This window comes from Ixodes scapularis, unplaced genomic scaffold (assembly GCF_016920785.2).
Source record: "Ixodes scapularis isolate PalLabHiFi unplaced genomic scaffold, ASM1692078v2 PGA_scaffold7__128_contigs__length_106722199, whole genome shotgun sequence".
Taxonomy (NCBI): Eukaryota; Metazoa; Arthropoda; class Arachnida; order Ixodida; family Ixodidae; genus Ixodes; species Ixodes scapularis.
In genome coordinates, this window is record NW_024609882.1 from 72,225,295 (window position 1) to 72,253,175 (window position 27,881).

General features: G+C 43.3%; 1 protein-coding gene across 1 annotated transcript; it reads left to right on the forward strand.

Moving 5' to 3' along the window:
• Positions 1 to 15,506: 15,506 nt before the first annotated feature.
• LOC120849103 lies at positions 15,507 to 27,022 on the forward strand. Its single transcript, XM_040221239.1, has 2 exons — positions 15,507 to 16,202; positions 26,582 to 27,022. Exons 1-2 carry the CDS (start codon positions 15,507 to 15,509, stop codon positions 27,020 to 27,022), a joined length of 1,137 nt encoding a protein of 378 aa, XP_040077173.1.
• Positions 27,023 to 27,881: the final 859 nt, after the last annotated feature.

The following is a 27,881-nucleotide window of genomic DNA, read 5'->3' on the forward strand; positions in this document are numbered from 1 at the left end:
TTTTTGTGCTATAATTCTGATGGTGAAAAAAACATTTGTATGTACATGCTGTCCTCTTTCGCTGCTGTGGGGAGGCAGAGGCTCGTCAAGCAAAAACTGAGTTGCTTTTTTCTCTGTCTCCCCTCTCCAAACGGAGAGAAATAAAGAGTTTGAGGTCTACCCAGTATCCTTTGATCAGAGCCATTCAGAGACCCCCGCCTCTTTCTGAGGTCACCGCAGCTCCTGCAAAAGAAGCAGACGACTTGATCTCCGCATAGGGTTTCTGCTTGAATCCAAGGGAAGGGAAGGGTGGCGTGCGCGCGGCGACGTCCAAGCGTAGAACTCTAATTTGAATGACAGCGGATATACGTAAATCCTCCCTGCCTTTGTTTCTACTCACTGCTGGAACGCGTTCAATCTCTGAACGCCGGCGTCGCGTGCAAACGTGAGACGCTACGCGAGAGCGCTCTTGTTTCATCTTGTTGAATGTAGACAATAAATAGAGACAAACGCAGCTAGACCTTGCGTCTAATCACTAATAATTTATTTCGAGCTTGGAATCTAACGTCGCCATGCGATCTCACCTCCTCCTCTCCCACACTTTCTTATCGTATAGCCAGAAAAGACGTGGAGAAAGCTTCATGTCGTTCGCTTCTGCTCATGTCACTTTTTTATTTCTAGTACAGGGGTTTGGGTTTAATGTAATCACCCTTTACCTTGACCAGCTTTCCGGTTCTCTCATTTTTTGAGTTTATATAGCCTCTCCGACAACGTCCAGTAAAAGCACCGCCACCAAATGTTCTAGACTGTGTTTTAATTGTAAAAATCGCAAACAAGCACAGAATGTGGGTGGCGATATACAGCGGTAACCGCTGCTTTATCAAAAGGCATGTTGGAGAAGATATGCCTTCAGCCAGTGTGCTGTGCAATGTTTGAAATGGGTTCTTTGCTTTAAGCTGTATTGATGCAACAGACGTGTGTGAGGAGATGTGTGCTTTGGTGAAAAAAGATTGCGCGAGATGTTGCATCTGCTGGAGAATGAGACAGAGTCGCGTTTTTGCAGCTGTCCTTTTTGGCTGCAACGCTATTTCAGAATGGGGGAGTCCGTGATCGCGCATGCGGTGAAAGAAGCGAAAGAACGCACACAAGGTATTTTGTAGAGGCATGGAGAGTATACGAGGGCGGTACTGGGGCGACGGCAGTGGGTAGGTGAGGGAGCGAGTCCGCACAGTGCGACTACATGGGTATATCGCAACGGCGGATGCAGGAGGGGAGGGCAAAACGTCGCTGGAGCAAGAACAGCGGCGGCCTACAAAAGGGAAGGGAGGGGAGAGTGAGAGAGAGCGTTGCTGAGTGTGTGGAACAAAGGGGAGAAGGGGAGAGGTGCAGCAGTTCTACTGCTTTAGAAGTGCCGTCTGCGTTCGTACATGAGTATTTCTTCTAAGGAAGAAGCGCTAACAGCTACTATTAAAAAAATAATGATCACACCGAGCATCACGTATAGAGAACGTACGCACAAACAAAAATGGATACCCCGACTTTCTCTTGGACTTCGCAACAACATTAACTAATTTCCAGAACCACAACAAGGTGAACAAAAACCCAATGTTTTTCGATGGCAAACAAAGTAGACCGAGGAGAATGAAAGCGCCGACAAGGGTCATTGTAGCTCTCAAAGAGCATACGCAGAAGCGACTCATATTTTCAACGAAGCAATCGTATAGAAATTTAAGCATACCTTTCAACTCCGGTCTCAAGAAATTTCGTTTGCGTTGGAGCGCCCATGGTGCAAAAAATATTTTTTGGAAACACTCTTATGTCAAAGCTCTCGATGATTTGTTTCTTAAAACCCAGTACTCTGCCGTATCACTAATATTTCGCAGCGTTACCGCATCTGAGATTGGTATGTCTTTAATGACTGAGAGCTTCCGAAGGCAACTCAAAATCGCTCCGCAGAGAATGAAACTGAAACATTAACCGTGGTGGAGCAAAAACGAAAATGACGAAGCTAAAAACGTGAACATGATAGGCTTTGCGTTTCTGAGAGGTCTATGACCATGGGAATGCGCAGCACTACTAGGCTTCCAATAATAAAGCAGAAATAACCGCGGAGCAATTTCAACATCCCCTAGAATATTCGAATCCTGTGAGCGGCCTCCTCTACGTTCACGCAACGCTCGGATGGCGCCAAGCCAGGAATTTGGTCGGAAATCGCCGCTGACCGTCCTTTCGCGCATCGATGAGGCAGTGAGCACCTGTCGAAAGCTGACTCGACACTGGTGTCCAATCTGCGTCTACCAGATCTTACACTGTGATGAAATCGAATTATTAGCGTACGAGATTTGGTTACTCTAAAAGGCGATGACAGTCCCCGGAAATTTTCGTGCGCCATCTCTTCCTCACTGCGTTCTCGAAAAATAATTTCTACAAAAGCTTATTGGTTGCGCTGTATGGTAAATATAGGATATTAGTTACCTTAATAAATGCCAGGACAGACAAAAACAAACAAACGAGTTTTTTTTTTTTTTTTTCTCTGGATTACCGAAAATGGGCGCGCAAATAATACAGGCCGTTCTTTTTGAGGCATGGATAAAAGTTTGAAGAGGATGAACAACTCGTAAAACAAATCAGGAATAGAAATTAAAAAAATGTGCAGCACACACAAAATCATTAACTTGATATCCCCTTGGGCATAGCTGTACGTAAATATGTCTGGAAAAAATATCCACGAGATCAGATCCTTTGTTTCCTTATTATCGCATATCAATAACCACGTTCTGAATGCACTATTAATGTTGTAGTTAGACAAATGTATTCGCTATTTGAACTGACAGCCTAAAAGAAGCAAGGCGTGGCAGGTTCCGAGCACCTAATTAAAAATTGGCAGCCTATGAGCATGCGGTATTAGCGACTAAAAATGACGATTACCGAAAGAAGAAGAAAGAGGCATGACCATAATAAGTAACGCCCTCGGAGATCCTAAACTCCTTGCCACAAGAAAAAAAAAAAAAAGAAAACGGCACGTGTAAGAAGTTTTTTGAGACCAAACCTCGATCAATATATTGTAATATCCGCGACAAAAACAAACGAAGAAAACATGGAAGAATAAAGAGTCAAACCTCAAACTCATTAGGAAGTCAATTAGTGGGAACGGTCACCGCCAAAAAACACAGAGTAGCATTTCCGATCCTTGCGTGAGACTCGTTTGAGACTCCACATTAGCGATCAGCGAACTCGCTGCGAAGACAATTAGAATCAATCATTAGGCGACGAAAGTAAATTAATCAAGAAGCCAATCAACACTTCTTTTTTTTTTCTCTCGCTGGTCGGCGATGGAATAGATAGAAAGCGCCGAACAACCACGAAGAAAAGTTTAAAGTTGGTCGCCGGACATTTTTGTCGCACCTTTTCGTCGTCCTATCTTAGAGGATTTGCGCGGGAAGACATTTGATCTGCTGGTAGCAAATATCACAACGTGTAGTTTAGCGAATTGATATTCGTATACTGTGAAGACGGCGCGTATAAAAAGGAGGACAAATGAAGAGAATGCACAAAACCATGCGAGGAAGACGGACTGCAATCGTAGTGAAAACTCGGGGCTCTGATTGTCGATACAAGATAATTTCATCAGCGTATCATGCTCTGGAAGGCGTTGTAAACGGGGCTGTGATTATGCCCCAATTGTTATAATTATACAGGTTGTTAGATTTTTAATTTGAATATATTTGTTTAAAGAAAAACACGTGAAATGTAGTCTAATCCGGTCTGACCGAGTGAGTTGTACGCTCGGGGCGACATTATATAGGAAAATAATTATCACTCTAAGTGGAACAATTACAAAGAAATATTTATTAACTTTCAAATTGGTGAGTATGAACGTATGGTTCCAACTAGAAACTTGTCGAGCTTCAGCTAAAACACCTTAATAAGTTTAAAAAAAAATATATTTGAAGCGTGGGGTAAGTTTGGGGGAGCGCTAAATTTTTCACTCGTAAAACAGGCACGACGCTGGCGTTGAGTAGACGCGAATGAAAAGATTATCATCCGTGTTTTCGGACCGCCTGTTACACGGGTGGAAATTTAAGTGCGCTCCCGAGCCTACCGCATGCTTCGAGTATTTATAAACTTAACTTTTTCAGGGGTTGTAGATGACGCTGAGCGTTTTTTTCGATTGAAATCATTGGGTCACATTCAATCACTGAAAAGACGATTAAAATTTTTAGTTAATTCTTCGACTTATCTTGAGGATTAGACCCATATATGATGTCCCCCTGACCGCATAGCTTGCCTTCATAGACCGCGTAAATCTACATTTTACTGCTTCTTTTAAATAAATCGATTATAATTATAACCAAACACCTCGTATTATATAGTTGGCACTGACATCTCAATATCGCCCCACAACGGAGCAGATTGGGGGAGGGGGGGGGGGTTAGATGATAATAATGCCAAATAATAAATCACGATGGAAGGAGCTAGTACGTCATAATGCAAAACCTGCATTTTTTAAGTTCTCAGCGACCATCCCAATGCTTTCCTTAATCCGATAGAGGGTTCTGAACTGGAGTTGGTGAAACGGCCCGCGCACCGCTTGGAACAGCAGCTGAGACATTCGTAAAGCTCTTCATTTTATAATTTAAATGAAGCGGACCTCAGATCATCCGGCGTGTACCAGAAACTGCGATACAGTAAGATGCGTATATGAAGGAAACAACTACCAATGATACTCGGAACAGCATTTAATGCCGAAATGAAGGATTTGAGATCTTTATACTGAACTACCAGGTGCGGACGTTTAATGCGGGTCGTTAATGCTTAAGCGCGAAAATGGTACGGACTTCTTATTTAACAACAAGTCCGTTCATGAGCATAAAATAGCGTATCATTAAAACTCCTGAAAATTGCTTACAGTCATGAAACCTTGAGAAACGCAGAGCGAAGCTCATGGTGTTGACGTTTTTTTTTTAAATTGTCCATTCCTTCGTCGGCGTTTTTATGGTATAATGCCGGAATGTCATGGGACGTGGGACGATATTAATAATAACACGATGGATCTCGCCAAGCTCCGCGTTTAATATGCATTCAGTGACCTTAGCTGCAATAGCCACATATAGTCTCGAAATGGACCTCTTTCCATTAAGTATCTGCACATCCATACGTCCTCCGTCCTCTGCTTGCCTACACCTGTCGCCATTATGGGAGGATGCCTTCCCGCACCGCCAAGAGATTAAGCACCTATATTTGCGTGTATTTCATCTTTTATAGCGATTTTATTATTTTTTTGTGGTCGTTTGAGGCTCATTGGCGATAATACGTCCTGGCGGGCGGACTCATGTTGGGTTGCCAATCGCTAGTATTTTTGCACAAAACTTCCCAGATGGCCCTCGTTACTCGAAGATGGTCCATACTCGTGTTTGTACTTTTCGGCAGAGCACTCGAGAAGCAAATCACTGCGTTGCACCGAGAGGGAGCTGCAGGAGTGGTGCTGTCGGACACAAATGACGTTTCGACCTACAATTACGGTGCACGGAATCGTGTCTCCGGCTGCTGTGTGTATCGTCCTGGTCCACCCGTGCATCGAACGTGGTAGCCAGAAGGCAACAAATGACGTCACAAAAAGTTGGAGTGTCATGCTGTCGGAGGTCGCGATCCCAGTCATTGGCCGTAGACTTCCCGAGGAAAAGCACGAGCAAATCCGAGTGGCGCCGTCGTCGCACCGTCGCAACTCCTAGCTGCCCAAGTTTCCGTGGACTTTCAAGCTAAGGGGTGACCCTCAGCAAAGAGGCGTCTGGCGCATCCACCACCGCTGCGGTGACACCACCAGGATCGCGGTCGGAGACAGCATGACACCTCTATGACATCGTCTGGCGGAAATCAATGCCCCCTTCACACTGAGCAGGACCTGCACCGCGGAGAAGTAGTGCTCAATATCTTATGATATTTGTTTTAACACGAAATTTGACGTTTTTGGTGGTTACACCCAGGCGATGTGTTCAGTGATTATTTTGTGGGAAAATTAGACATCGCCTTTGAGTGCTAATTAATGTCACGCGCGTATCGGAGCAAGCTTGTCTTTGACCTAATAGTTAACTTGCTTAGTTCCCACGCGAAGGCTTGAGGGTCGGTTCCTGGGGGTTAATATACATTTTTGTTAATTTTTATTAAATTTCCTGTTCTAGCGAATTCGGGAACTTCGTCGCTTGTTTGAGGATCAAATGTTCTACGCCGGTTGTTCCAGAAGCCCACGCGCGTACGTAAGGGACTCTGCGTGACGAGCTGAAGTCGGTATCGTATTAGAGCTCGATCCAGCTGTTTTGCCGACATCAGCGCCTGCGACTCTAGTTCTCTCCCTCTTTTATTTTGGAAGAAGTTCGCCTTATTGAACGATCAGTTATTTTTATCATCCGCTGTCTCCTCGCCAATCATTCGTGAGATTTTGGTGGAGGTAAGGGGGATTATACCAACCTTTAAAAAGATGCACCATCTCGATGCAACATGCATGTAAACAAAACGGAGCAAAACAAACAATAAAGTGGGAAACTACGGAGGCTGGTGAAACACAGTCCTATCGAGCGCTAGTACAATACTGCCTCCGGCACGCCACGCGGAGCCCGTTATGTAGAGTAAACAAGAGTATACAGTAGTGCGTGTGAGAGATATATGAATGAACACATATAGCGATTCTTCTTATAATACTTACAGTTTAAATGCAGTAGGCTACTCTATGGATGTTATACTATTATATTGTCTACACCGTGAAGGCCCATGTCTCCAACTTTAAGTTAAGCAGACAGAAAGGCATATTCATTTTGTTTTTGTTCAGAAAAATAACGTTTTATTGCCTCCAACAAGCTATATTGCCTCCAACAACGAGAATACTATATTTATGAGCGCATCGACCGATCCTGCATCAACTGGTCATAAAAATTGGGTCCAGTTCTGCTCTGCCTCGTTGCCGAACAATGTTAGCACAGCAAGGCAGTCATCTAGAAACTTCAAACAGTACTATATACCTTTTTTGCCATTTTCATTCAATTTCTTTTCGAGAAAGCAATCACCTCTACTAAACATCTTGACGGCAACAAATTGCAGTCGTGCTCTCATCTCTCCAACTGAAGTCGCCCATCTCAAAACTCTCAATATTTGCTCGTGCCAAACTCCCACGAGAACCCTACGGACCGAGTCTGCATGCGAGAAACAGAACGCAAGGGAGAAAAACGAAATGCTACGTACACAAGAGAGACACCTGACTTTCAAAAGCAAGGCCGACCTGTCCCTGGGGAAGATGGTGTAACCTCCTGGTCTTACGAGCACCTACAAACTAATGCTGTTGGCTTACGAACCAAAATAAAAACCGAAAACTAAATGAAACTACATCCAGAAAGCTTTTATGTCTCTGAATGTTCATGTAGTAGCATCGCGACTGATCAAAAAGTAAAAACAAATTACGTACAAACACTGTTTTCAAAGAAAGAAATGCTCTAAAAGAACCAAGAACTCAACGTTACCCCCCCCCCCCTCCCCCCCTCCCAAACCCCTCCTGAACTCCCAACCCGCTCATCTAATATGTTGCTTTGTTTAAATTTGTTTTTATTTCCAACGAAGAGCGGAAGGAAGCTCAAACTGCTATCTGGTAGAGCTCCCCAAGGACACTGCACACCTAATATCTTGTCAGATTCGCTGTTTGGCTTCATTTCGCCAGTGAAGCCCCCTTGGAAGTTGATATTACAACAATCTTGAGTTACTATAGCTTTTTGTTTGTTTTTTTTTTCGGGCCGGGGGGAGGGGGGTTCTGTTTGACATCCGTCGATATCCGACGTCAAACGGCTCTTTTGTTAACAAGATTTACTTCTACAGATAGATACATTGGCTTTGTTTTTCAGAACCGCGAAAACAACTCTTAGGTTTTATATGGTTTAATACCAGTAGGACATTGATAAAAACATACAACGAAGTATTAAAGCATTCTCTAGCATTTGTCATTACCGAGTCACACAAAACATAAATTAGAAAGATGCGCATTTTGTTTTCAAGCAAAGGCCGCTTTCCTCGCGTAGTCGGTAGAAGATAATTGTCCCACTGATCTGTCTTAATAGTTTTGGTCATTGATTCTTATTTTTTTGTCCTCCTTTTTTGTTTCGTGGAGGAGTTTTTACGCCCCAGGAACGCGTTGGTACTGGAACATATCGTTATCGATAATTGTTTGCGTCAGCTTCAGATCTTTCTCTACGTATTTACTTTCATTTTTACATTCTTCCGCCTTCATGCACATTTATGCGTAATATGCCTGATCTACTCTTGCTCCTACATCCAGTGTTTTTACGGGTACCACGTAGCTTGCCCTAAAGTACCTCTTCCGATTTATGCTCATAGCCGCCAGCAGCCTCAGGGCTCCTATGACTCCTAGGTGTCTTGTATGGCCTGTTATGTTTCCGACCCTAATACCTGTGTATCAAGTGTAACGAACTCGTCCCGTGCAAAGGGGTAGGGATCAGCGCTATATTCTTCCCTGTGGCTACTTTAGGCCGATCATCTGTAGGCGTTTAGCCACGACCAGCTGTGCCCAAACGCAGTCCCCAAACATCTGGGGTAATATAGAATGCATTTTTTCAGACATTTTCAATGGCTTACGCGTGCCTCAAGCGGCTTTCGAAACCCGTCTCTTTCCCCTAAGTAACTTATTGATTCGCGCTAGTGATCTCCAGCAGCTGTTAAATTCAGATCCTGTCGTTTATTTCGTTATTTATTTAGAAATGATACAAGTTTTTTTTATTAACATGAGTAGGGTGGTCACAAAATGTTTAAGGTCATATGTTAGTTGATGGTTCAGTTTAAAAACAAGGAGTGAATAATTTTGGGTGAGCCCAAATAACTAGAGAGATAAATAGACACACAGAAACCGTAATACAACGTAACGAACAATATAAAATATACATGTTTAGAAGAATATGTAAATGTAGATTGGGAATTATAAAACGATATAATTAGTAAGCCAATGGTATCTACAAAATATGTGAAAAAATGGTATAAGCTCTCTGCGAATAAATCGACAGACGTGGAGCAAAAAATGGTGTCAGACAACCAATTATATTCAGAAAGTATATGCGGAAAAATACATAATTAAAATTGCGTTTAGATAATATGTTAGTAATATGCCGTGGTTATTTCTTGTGGCTCTGTACGTGCGATCACATAGGGTAGTTTTACCTTTAAGGGTTTTATCAATAATGTTATGAAACAAAAATGTGATTATCGCAATCCTAGCCGGTTTTGTGAAGCATTGCAATTTTTTATTTATCGCCTAATTAACATACCTCTGATGGAAGCACTGTGTAGCAAAATGTATTAAAACTAAACTTGCAGCCAGACGTCGTATATATTTTCTTCTTTTAGTTACACGCGTATTTTGTGATATCGGAAACCAGAATAGGTTAGCTTGTACTCGATTATTAGACGTGCCGATGTATGATATGCTATTAGTTTCGTGTCATTAAATGGTGCACTTATCTGGCTGAGATGCTACAATTACCCTTTTTTTCTTCTTTCAAACTCGGTCAGCAGTTAGTCTTAAACCTTAGCTACTTTAAAGTATCTTACCACCACAACACCGTTCACCCTCCAAAGCCGTTGCGCCATCTCTAATATTAAATATCACGAGTAGCAAAATCAAACCTCCTGTGATATCTTCATTATATAGGAGTGATCCCCCATCCTGCCTGTTGTAATCTGGACGATTAACATATTGGCATCCGGTCGCATATCACTAGAGAGTGAAGCAGGTTAAACCTCCAAAGTCGCATTTGTAGGGCACGGGCCAGATTTCTCCTATCCTGCCTGAAGCAGCGTTGCCTAGCTTTGACAGATTGACTTCCCGGTGTCTTAATATTTCGCAGAAAACAGAAGAAACTAAAAACATTAATAGGAATGGACCAATAAATTTACAAACCTGCTAGGTTTTCTTTTTTTTTCGAAAGTATCTTTCGAAGAAAAAGTCGCTCCAGAACACCCAAGACACAATTTGCTGCGCGTTTCCGTAGTTTTATACTTTTATAGTTTATGTCGTTCTGTTTACGTCATACCAGGTGCAATCATGTAGCCCAAACTTGAAGATTACTAAAGCCCGTATCTTTTGTAACACATCATCAATAACAGCACAAATTTCAAACTGACCACAAGCCACTCGTGAGCCTATTTTCCCCCTGGTCGTTAAACTACCTTACTTCACGACTTCATCGTATGCGCAGGCGCATGATGAGACGCACCTATCATAAAACCTACGTTTCAGCCAGGAAATGAGATTCCGGCCGCAGACACACTCTAAAGAGCACCTCTCCGCCTTTGAAGATCATCTGAACTAGAAGAAGAGGTTGATGCATTCGTTTCTTTAGTAAAGTTAACCATACCACGCGTTAAAGGGTTAAAAGGCGCGAACAAAACAGGACGAAAATAGAGACACCTACGACACGGACAAGCGCCAACTTCCAACTGATTTAATTAAACACGAATCATCGTCAAACTGTCGATCCCAACCGCCTTAACTTTTTAATCGGTATGAACCAACCAGCCCCAACCAAGGTTTTATTGCATACCAGGGGGCCAGCTGCAGCCTCCAGTGGCTGATAGACAGCGAGAAAACGGATTCGGTATGTCTGGGGATCAGAGACGATTGCAGAAAAACGTGGCTCTGCTGGCGTGACCTCAGCAAAGACGTTAAGCCTTCCTACACCTTCCGTCACAAGTTCACTCTCGAAGCCAATTTGCTTATGTTCACAGCTAGAATCTTCGTGCAAACACCTTTCAGATCTGAAAGTCATTGCTTTCTTCACAAAGGACATTTTGGCATTAATAAGACTCAGGCTCGAGCTAAAGACACAATGTGATGGCCAGGATTGACGAAAGAAATTGAAGAAGGTGTTAAGAGCTGTCAGAGAGAGAGAGAGAGTCGGAAAAAGAAGAACAGAGCGGTTAACCTAGGTTGGAGTCCTGGTTGGCTACTCTGTTTTAGGGAGGGGGTAGTGGGGAGTTAAAAGAGGTATTAAAGGATAAGAGGACATAGAACAATAAACATGTCAAAAAAAAGAAAAATAAATAGTGACACGAGAGCACAAACTCTAGATCACATTACAAATAAAGTACGTGCGTCCTTTAGAGGCAGAAGCTCAGCCGCGTTTCCTTTAGGAAACGCAGAAAAGCTTTTATGGCCCTCGCTGCATTCTGAGGGCTGTCCCAGGTTCAGAGTTGCATAGAGACATCAACGAACAGAAAGATGCCGTTTAAACCAACAGACGTTCCTCAGATATTTTGAAGACGGGTGGTCATCGATTTGTTCTGCTAGAAGGAGCAGTGGTGGTTGATTATGACCGACTATTTTATGCAGATACCCATAAATCACTCACTTGGAGAGCAGAACCGCACAGGTCGCTCTCCAAGTGAGCGACCTGTGCGGACAGGTGCAAATCTATATTCGCTCGAAACAGAATTCCAGAAGTTGTGGTATCGAACAATGGCCAACAATTTGTAGGAGTTTCAACCTCAGAGTTTTCAAGTTTGCTAAACAAATATGGTTTCCTACATGTTTTCCGTCGATCCCTCATTGTCCACAAAGTAACTGACTTGCGGAGGCTGCAGGAAAATAATAAAAAAGCTCCATGGACAAGGCAAAGCGCACCTATGAAACCCTGCTCTCGTATCAAGTTACACCTTTAAAGAATGGATACAGCCCATCCGAGCTGCTTATGGGACGCCGATTGCGGTGAAAACTTCCTGTTCCGAACAGCCTTCTCAAACCAGCCATCCAGCACAGTAGCTCGAAAAATTTAAAGCAGGTTACCGACTCAAGCAAAGGTGGGCCTACGACGAGCGCCACGGTGTCTGAAATCTGCCAGACATTGCCGATGGTGTACACGCATCGGTCGTTGATCTCCACCACAAGGGTACCGTGGATGGGCCAACGTCGGAGCCACGCTTATATCTCCTGTACACCGGCCAAAGCGAAGTACGAAGAAATCGCACACATTTCATATTTTACCAAAATGGACTCTCTCGCAAACTCAATAATTAACCGATCTCACTAAGTGTTCGGCTCATGCGTGACACCGCTATAACTTTAGTTCACATGAGGCAGACGGCGGTGCACGAGGGGGTCTGTGACGTCTCGTGCTCTACACACGCAGTGCTCCAGCGCGGCTGTCGCAAGTGAAAAAAAAAACTAAGTTCCCTCGATTACTACGAAAGCGGTGGCTTAGTCAAACTGGCTGGTGAGATCGGTCTATTCAGTGGATATACGGATGGAGATGATTAAGACAGGCTGTAGGAGGGATACAGACTGCAGGAGGGACGTGTCAACACATCACATCCTCACGCAATAAAACTCGGCTGCCTTAGATGTACTTCTCGATATCGAGACAACTGGCTTCCTCCAAGGGAAAAGGAATGTGTCGTGTCGGCTGGTCACGCCTGGTGGTCAGATCTAGCGAAGTTCGGAACGACGAAGTTGTGCTCATGCTTGCACGGGCAGGGGATATCTATCGAATGCTAGCAGAACTGGAACGATGCCAGGACCGGCTATACTCCTGTTAATAGGAGCGATGACATTAAACAGGGACAAATATTGGACATGGTTGCCGCGTCAACGATCGGATGGGAATCTCAATTGTCGCTTAATGAACACGAGGCTCATCAGCAAGGTGACGAAGCACTCGTGTTTAATCTAGGTCCTGCAAAGGCCTGCGTTATTTGAAAATGAAACTTTTTTACTACGGCCTTGTAAGCTAAGATTCGTTGGTCCTCTGTTTTCATTCGGGAAGATAGTGCTTCCCTATATTAATTTGACGCAATACGGAACTCAATAAGTTATTGCAGCAATATTCGAAAGACTGTCTCCTTCGCCTCCGTAAAGTGCGAATGTAATCACCACATGGATTAATAGTGCGTTTCGGTATTGCTATTGTGCCTGGAGCACGTCTTCGAGTTGTGTGTTTAGCGTCCTATCCTGCCCATACATCAAAAGTGGTCCCGAAGTGACAACGAGTGACATCATTAAAACCGGAGTGTCATGCTGTTGCACGTCGCGATCCTGGCGGTTGGTTGTTGAATTGATAACGAGAAGCTGCGAGTGTTACAGCCGAACGCGAGTGTCGCTGTCGTCATGACGTCCCAACTTCTGGCTGCCGAACCTTCCGTGGACTGCCACACTGGAAAGGGGCTTGCTGCAAAACAGGCGTCTGCCACGTCCACCCCCACAGCTGGGACACCACCAGGTACGCGACCAGCGGCGGCATGGCACTTCTCTGACGTCATCAGGTGGAAATCGAGGGACCACTTTTTTGGACGAACTAAACACGCCAGTCAGAGACGCGTTCCAGGTATCATAGTATTACGCATGCGAGACAACGCAAGCATTTTGTATTTACGTTAGCATTGCGTGGTTCACGCTGGGCGTGTGCTAAGCCCAAAGTGCGTCTTAGATTGGCGCATCGCAATGGCGCGCACGCGCAGCGCAAGCACGCAAAGCTTACGCAAAAGCAGAGAGCTTGCGTTGGCTTCTATATGCAATCAAAAATAGCTACTTATATATATTATACTCTGTTGCACCTTAGCTCTGACCTTAGCCAACGCTACGACTCTATGAAGCCAATCGAAAAGAGCCAAAAGTGCATCTTCTTGGAGCTCGCCAACTTCGCGCGTTTCTTATCACTGGGTGAATTATTCGAGCACAGAAAAAAAATCTAGCGGATCACGTAGTATTCACTGTGCGTGATCAGTTCAGCAGGTGATAGCGAACGCACCATAACGAGGCACACTTGGCGCTGCTCAGTTGGATTCTCCAGATTGTAGCGCTGCTCAATTGAATTCTCCAGATTGTAGCGTCCGCGGCGGTCGTACTTGTTGTTAAACAGTGTATAGACCAAGTCAGCTTTCTGACGTCACGCCACTGCGGTGGCGCTGCCGTCGGCCCTGCGCAGACGCAAAAGATTCAGCTCACGCGAATCTGGTTTCCGCGCACGCGCAATGCCCACACCCGTTGTGGGCAAATGCGGGCTTGTTTGTAAACATTGTGTTGGTGTATTCCTTGAATTCAAATTTTGCTATAGATAATTTTCTTTTCTTTGATTTCAGATGAGCGCAGTACACCGCCACGGTTTTGCGTCAATTGTTATTGTGCGGTACACGTAATGAAATGGACCGAATTTTATTCGTGACAGCGAAGACTGATTGTAGTCATATTTCATAGATAAATATCTGCCCACAATAAAAGCATCCACACAACCAATGCGACGTCACGTTATGTAGATTACAAAATAAGGTATTTTTTCTAGCACGAGGGATCGCGTGAGGGCACACAAAAAGACATAACCAAGTTAAGGTTTTATAAGCTAAACACGTGGCAGAATTCTGCATTATACTTTTTCACTACCCAAAGTGATCATACGTCGCAACTCCTGGCAAAATATTCTTTTTTTTAAACAGTTGCTGAATTTTTTTAGGAGACTTAATGCCTTTTTGTTCATGGTTTGCATGGAGATGACACATTACGGTAAAAGACGCGAGTACCACATCAGCACAAATAAAAATCTCCAATCTAACGCGAACTTGATGAAACCAGTCTTGCTAAAACCAGTCACATTGAAGCAGAATTCATTCGGCCGGTTCATAGACTTCCTATCACTGAATTACTAAAAACAGAACCCCTTGTTCGCAAACACCCGTCTAAGTTAAAAGCTGTGACGCAACCTAAAACGACAAGATTCTCCACAAATTATACTTACAGCACCATGGTTGAAGGAAAGATTCCTTCATTTATGATACTGAACGCATAATAAATAAATAAAAAGGGAAGCGTCGTAATTTCTGCATCTGACACGATTCTCCACTTTCGAGCCCTTTTTAGCTCCTCTGCCAGGAACAAGCACCGCAACCTCAGGACACATTTAAAAGGATATGCAAGTAAAGTATACTTCGAACATAAAACTCCGCTACAAACGAACGCCAGTTGAAAAACACAAAAATAAATTGCTCTTCGTCATGCTTGGCTTGGGTGTTGTAAGGTAGAATGTGGTTATGTGACGGCGTGTAACAGACGCACACTTGCTTGCACTCTGCAACGGGTGGACCAAGTTTTTAATTGTAAAACAGTGCTTTCGTCATCCTAAATAATATACCCTTATTTGCCTTACTCTTTATCTATATTTTCATTTCTTCGTGAAGTTTTGTTTTTTCTCGCTGTTTATTCCCGTGCTATTTTTCTAACAATAATATTTTCTGCGTCTTATCACACAAGCCTAATCCCGCGTTCATTGTTTAGATGGCAAAGATATTGGAAAACTCCCCGAAGTTCTTGGGGAGTTCTCGTTAGAGACTAACCGAGCGTAAGTTTCCAAGAACACCACTCCGTTTGTCTTGCAACAGAGGTCACGTCATATATTCCGGAACCACTCTTTTAGAGGCCTGAATTTGCACGTCTTTTCAGGTAAAAGTAAACTTTTACCTGTGGGCACGGCAACCGTCCGAGCGACAAGTTATCTAACATGCCCCTTCTTTTCGTGATACAACAGATGATGCTGCTGTGCACCGCATGTCCCGTTCCTGCGTTGGGGGCGGCAACCATCGTTCCAAGACTTGCAAGACCAAACCAAGCGCCAACGTTGCTACCGCACGTCAGCATCGGCGTATTGCACGGACATCAAGCAGCAGCCATGACTCAAGGCCAGAAGGGTACAAGAGCACGGCCCGAAGCAGCTTTCGTCAGTGGGCACGGCAACCGTCCGAGCGACAAGTTATCTAACATGCCCCTTTTTTTCGTGATACAACAGGTTAGTGAAGGCGATTGCATGTGTTTCAAATCTGACAACCGATGTATTATTGTTCTGCCGTGCCCACGAGTGTTTTTTGCCTGTGCCTTGCAGTGTCGGGATAATTTATTCTTGCTTCTTTCTGGGGACGTCGAGTTAAATCCGGGCCCGGATACAACACTGGAAAAAATGATTAAACAAGTTCTTGAAAATCAAAAGCAAATGAGTAGTGAAATTAAAGAAGTGAAGGAAAACCAGGTTACGTCCCAACAAAGACAGGACGAAATGGCTGCAAAGATCACCCGCCTTGAAACGGCTCTAGACGCCCTCCAGAAGAGCAATCGAGATATTGTTCAGCTACGGGGAACAGTTCAAAAGTTAGAAGAACTAGTTCATATACAACAGACTAAAATAACAGATCTTGAAGATAGGGCTAGAAGAAACAACCTAATAGTGTTTGGTATTCCCGAAACTCGCAGCGAAACAGATGATGACTTGAAAACTAAGGTAATTAGAGACGTTTTTGAACAACAGCTAGGCGTGACTGTGAACACGGTCGAGCGAATTCACAGACTTGGGAAAAAAAATGAAGGTAAATGTCGCCCTGTCATCATGAAACTGTATGATTACAATGAAAAAGTTCAAGTACTCCAGAATTGCAAGAAACTGAAAGGGTCAAAGATATCGGTGTCCAATGATTATTCGCATGCTACTTTACACAAGAGACGGAATCTTTGGCAAAGTGCAAGTGAAGAAAGGTCCCGAAGATTACGTGTGAGGCTTGTACACGATAAGATGCAGATCGGTGACGAGACGTTTATTTGGAATGATGCTGTTGGCTGTCGCGAAAAAGTCACGGATTCCCGGAATTCACGGTCGGAAAATAAATGACGATCAAAAATTGAGAAGGAAAAATGCCTCCGGCTTATTAATTTGAACGCGAGAAGCCTTGTTAATAAAGTGGACGAATTGGAGCACCTACTTTTAGTACATAACCCTCATATTGTTGTTGTTACTGAAACTTGGCTGCACGACCAGATAAGTGATTCCGAGCTTCTTCCGCCATCCTACAAAATAATCAGGGAAGACAGAGGATCCCGTGGAGGTGGAGTTTCTATTATCTATAAGAATAACATAGCCTGCATCTTGATGGCCGACTGCACTGATACTGAAAGCTTGTGGTGCAAAATGACGTTTTGTGGACATACCTATGTGATTGGTGGAGTATATAGAGCTCCTGATTCCCCAACTACGTTCCTGGAGGCTATTCATGATTACCTACAACAAAATGTGACCGATCACTCCAAGATAATAATTGCTGGTGATTTTAACCTACCCGGAGTTAAATGGGATGACTTAGAACCAGGACCAACTGAAACCAACAATGGCGAACTTTTATTGGACATCGCTTTTTGTAACGATCTCGTGCAGGTGGTTCAAGAACCTACTAGAATAACTGGGTCATCTAGTTCTATACTTGACTTAATTTTTGTCTCTGAACAATTAACAAATTATGAAGTAAGCGTTGAAGACGGACTGTCAGATCACAAGATGGTATTGCTATCCTGCAAAGTCGCAACAACGTGCAGAACCGCAAAGTGCTTAACCACGCAAGTGTATAACTTTAACAGAGCCGATGACGTCAGTATTCTCGACCATTTAGAATTACAACTTTCTTCCCTAGAGGGTGTGGAAGACTTAAATGAACTATGGAATCAATTTAAAAGCTTAGTTTTCTTCTGTCTGGATAGATTCTTTCCAAAAAGGGTTAAGCGCGTGGCAAGACAAAACCCGTGGGTTACCCGAGAAATAATTCAACTCAAACGTAAGATAGCTCGCAGCCGCAAGAAAAAAACTTGTAATACCACACTTATTCAAGAACTATCGCGTACCCTGAAATGTAAACTAAAGGACGCAAAGGAAAAGTATTTTTCAGAATCCATGCTTCAATTTATGAGAACATCATCACAAAAATTTTGGCGTCATCTCGCGCCGTCACGGGTGGGTGTGGAATATGTCACCGATAATGACCGTATCATTACTGATCCCGCCAGAATGGCAAACGTGTTTAATAATTTTTTTCAATCTGTTTTTGTAGATAGCGAAAACACACATAAAAGCGTTGAAGAGATAAGAAGCGCGCGGCTCTCGGCTATGCCAGATCTGATTATCTCTGAGCATGGTATTTTTGCTTTACTACTAGAGACCGACACAAAAAAATCACCGGGACCAGACGAAATTCCCAACGCATTCTTAAAGCGTTACGCGGAGTGGGTGTCCAAGTACCTATTTGTTATTTTCACTAAAAGTTTAGAGCGCCATCAAGTGCCTTCGGACTGGCTGACAGCGAGAGTCGTACCAGTGCACAAATCGGGAGATAAGCATTCAGTTAAAAATTATAGGCCAATATCGCTGACGTGTGCTTGTTGCAAGATACTTGAGCATATTGTGTCTAAGGAGCTGTATAGGTTTCTTGAAGATTCAAACATATTTTTTTCTAACCAACATGGGTTTCGAAAGTCACTCTCGACTGTAACACAGCTTGCTGAAACTGTACACGACTTTGCCAAAGCTGTTAATAATAGAAGGCAAATTGATGCGATATGTTTGGATCTATCAAAGGCCTTTGATCGGGTGCCTCATTTCGAACTTATTCATAAATTACAAAACCTGGGGGTAAATGAAAACACTGTTTTGTGGATTAAAGCCTACCTCACAAATCGAATACAGTATGTGCAAGTAAACAAAAAGAATTCAGCTATTGTAAGTGTACCCTCCGGCGTTCCCCAGGGGTCTGTATGGGAGCCCGTATTATTTTTGTGTTATATAAACGACATTACGGAAAAAGTAGGGCCTAATGTTACTGTTCGGTTGTTCGCAGATGACTGCTTGTTGTATACAAATGTTTCTTGTCACCATGATCAGGTACAGTTAAATTACTCTTTACAGCAAGTACAAGAATGGTGTAAGCAATGGAAAATGAAGATTAATCGTGACAAGACAGTCTTTTCTGTGATAACTAACAAAAAAAAAAACGTTCTTCCATTTGTGTACGAATTTGATAACCAACCTTTGACTAAAGTTTCTCAATTTAAATATCTGGGCGTTACAATATCGTCCGATCTAAGCTGGAACGCACATATTGACAACATCTGCTCCGCAGCCAAAAAAAAGCTCTGGTTCCTTAAGCGCAACCTTAAGTACGCTCCACCTGAAACAAAATTAACTGCATACAAAACGTTAATACGGCCAACTTTAGAATACGCTTCTGTTATCTGGGATCCTTTTAGAAGTTACCAAATAAGCAAACTAGAAAGGGTGCAAAGAATGTCTGCTAGGTTTGTACTGTCGAAGTATCGAAGAACCGAATCAGTAAATGAAATGCTTAAACAGTTAAGTCTTCCCCTCCTTTCTGATCGCCGGAAAATAGCTCGTTTAAAATTTCTATTCCTGTTGAGAAATGAAATGTTTAACCTTAATACAAGTAACTATATAACGCCCCGTGTATCTAGGCATCTAAGAAGTACTCATCCATGTCAAATGAATTTAGAGAAACCAAATAATGATACCTATAAGTATTCTTTCTTTCCAAGAACTATATCAGAGTGGAATAACCTTCCCGAAGAAATAGTATTAAGTGATACCCTAGCTTCTTTTGAAACATGCATTTCTAAATTGTATAATCAATACTAACGAACCTGCCCATCAGGCACTGGATAATTTATATTATATGTTTTTGATACTTAAATGGATTGGGACTTCCGTGACTCCATTTATTATCTGCTCATGTGTTCTTGTTGTTGTTTTTTTATCAGCCTTTGTTCGATGTTGTTTTTGCGCGCTCAGCAGCGTACGCTCTTGTAAGTTTTAGCACTGAGAAGATATTATACGTAAAAATGTTTTGTTGTGTATTCAGTGTCATTTACCAAAATAGTGTACTCTTGCCTTTCGTGAGTTGTAGTGTTCAAAAATGTGCCTTCATATGTACTACTTAGTGTTCTATTTTGTATATCTGTTACACTCCTGTAACAGCCCCAACGGGCTAACAGTATAAATAAATAAATAAATAAATAAAATAAATAAAAAAACTTTTTTAGCTTACTCCGCCTGGAAATTTACCTTAAATGTTAACATCTAACGCAGAACTTGAAACAGGTACACTTAGATAATCGGCGAATTCGGAACATAAAATTAACTATCAAATAACATCCTCTCTAACACACAAAAAATAAACACCTAAAAACAAAACCCCAGTCGTGAACCCGACATTGCAAGCATACTGTCCTTTACCATCCATTATGGGAAATCAATGTAAAACAATCTATGTCGCGAAACAAGTTCGATAAAAAAAACGAAGCTAATGACGACCTTAAAAGATTGCCTAATTCACCAATCATGCCGCACTTTAAAAAGGCGCACTTATTTATGATGAACCGTTCCAGGTTTATGCTACTTCCCTAAACAATCGTGGAAAAAAAATCACGTATTAATACCATTAGAAGTGTTACAAAGTATATATAAAACCTACCTCTTGTAGACATGGCTACTGAAGGTGTTAAGGCGCTAAACTGTGTTTGAATAGTCTAGATCCGTTATTCCGCCCTTTTTAAAGCGTTCTCATAATTATGTCCAATTTTGATTAATTTTTATTTCCGTATCATAGTGCTTAGGCGAGGGTACAGAACACCTCATAAGTACCGACGCAGTAGAGTTTAATGTCCTGCCACCCTTACAGAAGGCCAAAGCGGGGCACGGTTTTCACACGAATGATGCGTCATCATTCGTCTGACGCTCCTGCTAAGTCAATGAGGGCGCCGATCCCAACATAATATGATCAACACTTGTGTCCAGTTGCTGCTTTGAAATTTATATCTCAGCCAAAAATCGCGTTGTTATTGTATCAGATTTATGTGTTAGCGTCATGCGTTGAGGAACTGCCGTGTTTGACGCTTGAGCGCAAGCGTTTTTCTCGCTCCACAAAGATATCGTCTCTAACATTTTGTACACCACCCTACTAATGATTGCATTTGTATCCGTTTTATTTCTGAAAATTAAAATTAGTATTGCGGACAACGTCGACTGTTCTTCCCCTCATGGCTGATATTTTTGCTTCCACTGATTGTACATTCCACCCAAATACTCACTCATGTATAAATTTTTAGCGAGCGCAGTCCAAGTAGGAGAGCGTACACTTCGCGACACTGATAGCACAAAACCGGTATTGAATATTTTCGGCATTTTACTTCGAAAATAAATTGTCGGATAAGAACGTGTACCGTATAATTTAGTGCAGACTTGTACGTCATCCGTTACAAGTAAAGAAATTACTTGTAATCCCTTACATTTATCGGTAATTTAGTAACGGAATAATTACATAATTTCAAGAGTAATTTTAGAGTAATTCCCTTACATTTTTTACCTAACGGATTCCTTGTAATTCATTACATTTTTTTTTTCGGGACCAACCCCCCCCCCCCCTCCCTCCCTCTAAAAAAGGTTTTTTTTTTTTTTTTTTTTTTTTTTTTTTTTTTTGAAAAGTCGAGCGCACTGACACTGTCACGGGAATCGACCAGCGCAAAGAGAGGCTTGGCACTCTTCAGCTCCGCAAAGCATTTTTTTGCAACACCAAGCCCCTGAATGTATTTTTTTTAGACACTAACAACAATCAATAAACCCAAATTGGCAGTTCTACAAAAAATAAAGGGGGGGGGGGCAAGTTATCTCCGCTTTTTTTTTTTTCCTTGTTTTTCTTTGCGATTGAAGACAGGGAGAGGAGGACACCAAGTGATTGTGTGCGTCTTCAAGAAGCTCGAGGCGGTAAGTGCACAGACATGAATTAACAATGTCCTTCTCGGTTATAGTGACTACGACCATTTTTATATTGTTACAACACGAGACAAAGCTCCGTCTACCCTATAAACCACTAAAAGAGATGTGATAATATGTGAAGGCGTTAAGCGCGATCCAAACCAACGCTTCTTTTTGCGCCTGTAGGTCGTGCGGCTGCGGATGTGACGCGATTCCTGACGTTTTTGCTGTTTCCGGGCGCGCTTTCTGAGTCAGAACCGTGCGCTTTGGTTTGGACGGGCCAGCTTCGGGCGAGCGCGCACGCGCGCAACAGACTGGCCAGCCAGGCCAGTCTGTCGCAGCCAGAAGGCGGCGAGAGAGAGAGAGAGAGATCGCGTTGTTATGTTGGAAGAGAATAAAAGTGGGGAGAGGAGGGGGCCAATTGTGCATGCGCACCGGGCGCTTTTGTCACTTGCTCTGAGAAGGCGGCGAAGAAACGCGGAGCCGGAACTAGCTTGCCTTCCACCGATTGGCCGGGACACAGGAGCGCCCTATACGTCACCGCGCGTTGAGAAAAAAGTTGAAATTATCCAACTTTTTTTGTGCGCGCCCGGAAGGGGCGAAGGAGTGGCGCTACGTCACGAAAATACGTCACATCCGCAGCCGCACGACCTACAGGCGCAAAAAGAAGAGTTGGTTTGGATCGCGCTTTATTGCCACAAGCATCCTCTTTCGTTGCTGCACACTTATCTTCTCTTAGAAAGCCGGATGTATTTGTTTTCTGTTTCTTTCACCTCATTTGACCCTGTTTTAAAAGCTACTTACTTTTTTGTAGTCCGACTTCTATACTTCGTTTCAGCTTCCGTCCGAGTGCAGCCAAAGCTACGTGTGGCCGGAGCCAATCACACGCCGGCAAGAAGTCGCGTGATCCCGCCTGCACTTTTGTATCACTCCGCTGCGCCGCTGCTCGTCCGCGCCGCCCGCGCTGGCCGAGTATTTCGCCTGCTATGGGTGTTTCAACGGTATCGTCTGCTACATACAGGTTTAAAAAGTGCCCTTTCACGTTCTGAAAGTTATTCACTGCAGATATCAGTACACAAGCTAGCCGCTGGCGTCTGTGTCCGAGCTTTCCATCTGTTCGTCATTTCGGCATAGTTTCGAGATGTGAGTACGCATTGGAAGGTGCCCGATGACCCCGCCGTTGATGTTTCAACGACGGGGTCATCGGGCCTTGTATTGTCTGGATATACCAGAGCTGGAGGCCCAGTCCTTTCCACCTGCTTCTCGGCGTTCAATGTGATCGGCAGGCAAAGGGGTGCCCGATTTCGCCGCGTATCAGTGTATAGTGGTGGCCCAGACGCTTTTCTTGTTTACAATGCATTCCCGGTACGACGCGGCCGGAGTCTCCGGCCGAGTTTGAAAGTAGGCATTCATCACGACCTCTCGCGCCAGACGCCCAAATGTGCCTTTGCGAAAAGACGTTTTGAAACAACTCGGTGAGGAAAGCAGCGAAGCACATGATTCGGCCAATACCGGGAACGAAATCACACAGAAAAACCGAGCGCTGCAGCCGTGTTGACAGCGGATGTACGCGTTTTCACCAAACCACACGCATTTACATATATTAATAAAAACATACTCTTCAGATATTTAATTCCTTTCGTTGCAAATGATTCTCAGCAGTACACATCTGGAATGTTGTGCTATGTTTACGCACAAAACAGTTAATTTAAGAAAATTACTTTTGCGGACTACTTTGTGGTGCGTAGGAATGCTCTTCTCGGAGTTGCGAACCGACCCTCAGCCTTTGGCTGCGCTCGGACGGAAGCTGAAACGAAGTATAGGGTTGGCCCACTTTATTTGCGAATTCCAGCCAGCTTATCTGCTTCTGAGGAACCCTTTTTGTTCGTCTTTTTTTTTTTTTTTTTTTGCGAGCATTTCGAAAATGGTAATAGTCTTATTTTCTTCTTGTTCCTGTTTTTGCCCCAGCAGGACGCACCCTATCTCAAGCAGATACTTTTCCAAATAAACATTATGGTGGCTGACGTAGACTTGTTATTTTGGGCTTGAGGGGAGAGTGAAATTCATGAGTGAGGCCATAGCGCAGCTTACTTAGTATTCTGCCCTTCGGTGCACGTAGCATCAGCGGACGTCTATCTGGAGAACACCGGACTAAACTGCGGTCGGTTCGTGCTCCGTGTGTTTGAACGGCACCAAGAAAGGTACACACGACAAACGTGCGTTTACATTTCCTTGTTTCAACCAACGTTTTAATTAATTGTTTTTATAAATGTCCTTTTTTTTCGATTACCTAAATTTATATACAAGGAGCTTTTTTTTTTTATTCACCAACGCCTCATCCGAGGTTCGACCTGTTCAGAACCAAAGGAAGAATAATATCGAGGCAAACCTTATTTATTATTTAATTATCACCGTACTGTTACAACTATGTTTTGCTATTGTCTGGCATTATATGCCGGTATAATAAGATGGACATAAATCAATTTATATTTTAGTTTTGGCTACATGTATGATGACTTCTACAGCTTACTATTTCAACAATGGAGAATTTTAGTAGATCGGTCCGATGGCTCCGATAACGATACCCGATACTCCGCCGCCCCCTTTGCAGGTTCATCATATTGTTATCGGGGGCATCGGAGGTATCGAAACGATCTACTAAAACTCTTGACTATCAGGCAACGGCTGCAATTAGGAAGCTTTGCTCTATTTTCGAGGTAAGTATGGTAATTCCATTGCTTCGCTGAAAAAAATCAATGCAGAGCATAAAACATTCGTGAGGCACAATATGGCATTCCCATGCGGTGCTTTAGTTCAAAGGGTGTTCAGCGTAGCAGTCGACATATTCAGTAAGAAATAACGCAAAATTTCTGACGAGTTTCGAGAGTCAGCTGTTTCTCAAAATACTCAAGGCCATTAAATGGAACAGGTTACAACAATAAGAATTTGAATAACCCTCTTCCCTTTGTTGCTTAATTGAAGACAGTAATACTGAAAGTAACGCCACGAAAGTAACGGACTACTTTTCGGGGTAACGGTTACTTACTTTTATGGATGGGTAATTGCAATTGTAATAAATTACAATTTAGCCCCGATTAATTGTAAATTTAATTCCTTACTCTTTTTCAGTAACGTGTACGAGTATGATTTAGTGCCCCAAACAACTACTTTCAACCACGGTATTTTATAAACTGTCTTTTGTTTCTGAAAAAAAAAATGATATCACCTGTTTTCGCTAACAGTGTCGTGCAGTGTTCGTATTTAATTCGTGAGCTAGATTTGACCGACATGACTTAGCAGCACAGGCGCGTCACGGGAAATAAATTATTTTGCGACAGAGAGAATACTAAAATTACTTCACTAATATGTTTAACATTTCACGGGGGACCACTGTTCTCGTTCTTCTATTAGATGCCAGTTTTTGTTTCATTCTACTAAGGGACAGGCACTTCGTAAAATTTTAACTCAACAGTATAGTGTCATGGGAACATTACGTTGCAGGACCAAAAGATTAGAGAAAAGGGGTAGTTGGTGAATCGTAAAAAAATATATGTCATACAAACTGAAATATTATATTAGAAAATTGGTGCCATTCCACTCTGTGAAGGTGGTTGGCCAGCAAAACTATAGAGCGCCACTGCAAATAAATAATCGTTTACAGTATATATAAGTAACTCTGAAACTCCGCATGATATTGCCACGAGCGTAGGTGAGCAAGCGCGTGCGTGGCCGAGTGGTTACCGCGCTTGAGTGTCGAGCGGAAGCTGTCGGTTCGATTCCAGTCAACATACTGTATTGAGATTTTTTTCTGTTCGTCCGTTTTTTTTATCGTTCCCCATCTCAGGGTTTACGAGATGTCGATTGATTACCAGCTCGCCTGCACTCTCTCACTGCTTACAAAACGTACTGTCTTTTTATTTATTCTTTCAACTTGTCCTTCTCCTAAGGTCGAGAACATTCTCGTCTGATCAAGTTCCGAATGTTCTACGCTCTGAAAGTTCTACGCCGAATGATCCAGAAACCTACGAGGGTACATAGGGGGCTCCGCAAGTCGAGCGGAGTCAGTCTCGCCCCAGCGTTCGACTCTGCTGTTACGTCGACTTCGACGCCCGCGACGCTCTCTGTTATCACCTGTTTCCTTTTTATTTTTGGGCGCAAGTTCGCCCCATTAAACGTCTAGTTTATTTAGTTATCATTGCCTCATCCGTTGTCAATCGTGACAATATCCCACAAAACTGATCCTAAATTAACATGTTTCGAAACAGAATAAATAATATCGTGGGACACCCGATCAACAGTATTTTCTGGGTCCATTTTTACACTGCGACCCTTTGGTCCATAGAATCAAAACGCGCAACATGTATATCCGTGACCGTACTTCTCCCCTTATGCCACATGTTTCATGCACATGTTTTTATACTTATAACGCTCTCTAAACGTTCTGCTAAAACTTTCACTAGGAGTTTTGTGACTAAGATTAGTCATGTTATAGGCGGATAGGATCCTACTTGGCGGAGCGGCATGTCATCTTCAAACTTGGGAATGAAAATCATATGGGTAGATAAAAAGGACGGAGGCAAAACTTTCAGTAAACACAATACGCAATAGAGGTGCAGTTTGGTTTTTGAAAGGTTTATAAAATTCCGTTCCCAGACCATATGGTACACGCGATTTTCCGGTTTCAAATGGTGCATCGCCTTTTTAACTTCGCACGACAGTATTGGCCGTTGTAAGTTTTTTCTACGTTCATCGTCTAGCCTCGTCATTAATGACAGGTCAAGTCCTTCAAACTCCGTCGAATTCAACTCGCGATAACTGAAAAGCACCTGATAATATCCGACGAACGCGCGTTTCATGGTTTTCCTACTCCGAACGTTCGACGAACACGGTTCTTTCAGCCCAGTCGTGGCAGACTGGGATTTATACCGTGTCTGTAGTGTGAACACCGGTTTCAATACAAATGCTTGGACATTCCATCCGAGTAATACAATTTCCTCATGCAGTCTGGGTCCAGAAGCTACAGATGCGTCAAGTGCGTGAAGCAACCTGACCCTCCTGCAGGCCTGGCTGCCTGTGCTAACGGCACCGGCGACACACCCACCGAAAAATCTGCGTCTTGCCCAGAGCTTGCGAGTACTGCCGGCGGCTCCGTATCTCCTAACGTCGTCATGCAGATGCAGAATATGGCAGCTGAGAAAGCTGCTCTAACGTTTGAAGTGCAACAGCTACGTGCCGAAGATGTGACTCTTCGTGTGCAAATACGCGATTTACGCGAGTGTGTCGTGGGGCAAACTGAATTTCCGCCGCTCCGTTGCTCCGGTCAACCGGCACCGCCAGCGCAAAGCTTCGCTTGTGTAACCACGACAAGGCCAGGCTTCTTGAATGAGGACGCAGGATCTCAATATTCTACTACTCGTCCTCTGCACAAGATCCACCAACCTTAGGGAAACAGGAGAGCAATACCACGAGGCCTCCAGCTACGCTTGACTCCGTTAAGCAGCGCACGCTTCAGTTAGCGCCAAAAGCGCCGGCAGCCAGTCTTTTTCGTCAATGGTTTAGCTCCCGGTACTATGGCGTCCAACGTACATGAGCTACTTGAGGGGTTCATTACAGACAGAACGGTGACATGTGCGAGACTGAAAACAAGGTACCACTCGTACAGATCCTTCCACGTTTTCATGGACGAAAGACTACGTAAAATTATTAACAAACCCGATGTGTAGCCAGTTGGCTGCGTCTTCCGTCCATTTTGCGGCAGCTTGTCGCCTTCGCGATTCTTCGAAAAGTCTGATGTCATCCTAACAACCTCTAATCGCGTCGCGCAAAACTAGCTTATACTTTCAAAATAACATGGTACGCGTCAGAACAAAAAATGAGGCGTTTTTTGGTAGTGCCTATGTTTGCGAATATGTTGTCAGCTGTTTGACCATACCTTGGTTGAGTTCATATTGCAGAAACTAGTCACACTTCGCAGAGAAGTATTCAGTGTCTAGAAGGGATCGGAATTACAAAGAGACGGATAAAAAAGTGTGTGGGATCCTCATAGCGTATAAATCTTTATTTCGGGCAGTCAGAAGGAGAGACTCGAGACCTACGAGGAATGCGTCTGAGTTGAGGTGCTAGCGTCAGACGGCTCGAATTGCCTTATCGGTTGTCATTAGTTTCCGGCTAACTTTAAACTCCGAAACTTTCTGGAACTAAAAAGTACATATTTATGGCTACTTCAATCTACCGAAGGTGCATTGGTCAACATGCTTAATCCACTGGGACTGCAATAGCGTAGTACGTGGGAAAGCACAATGC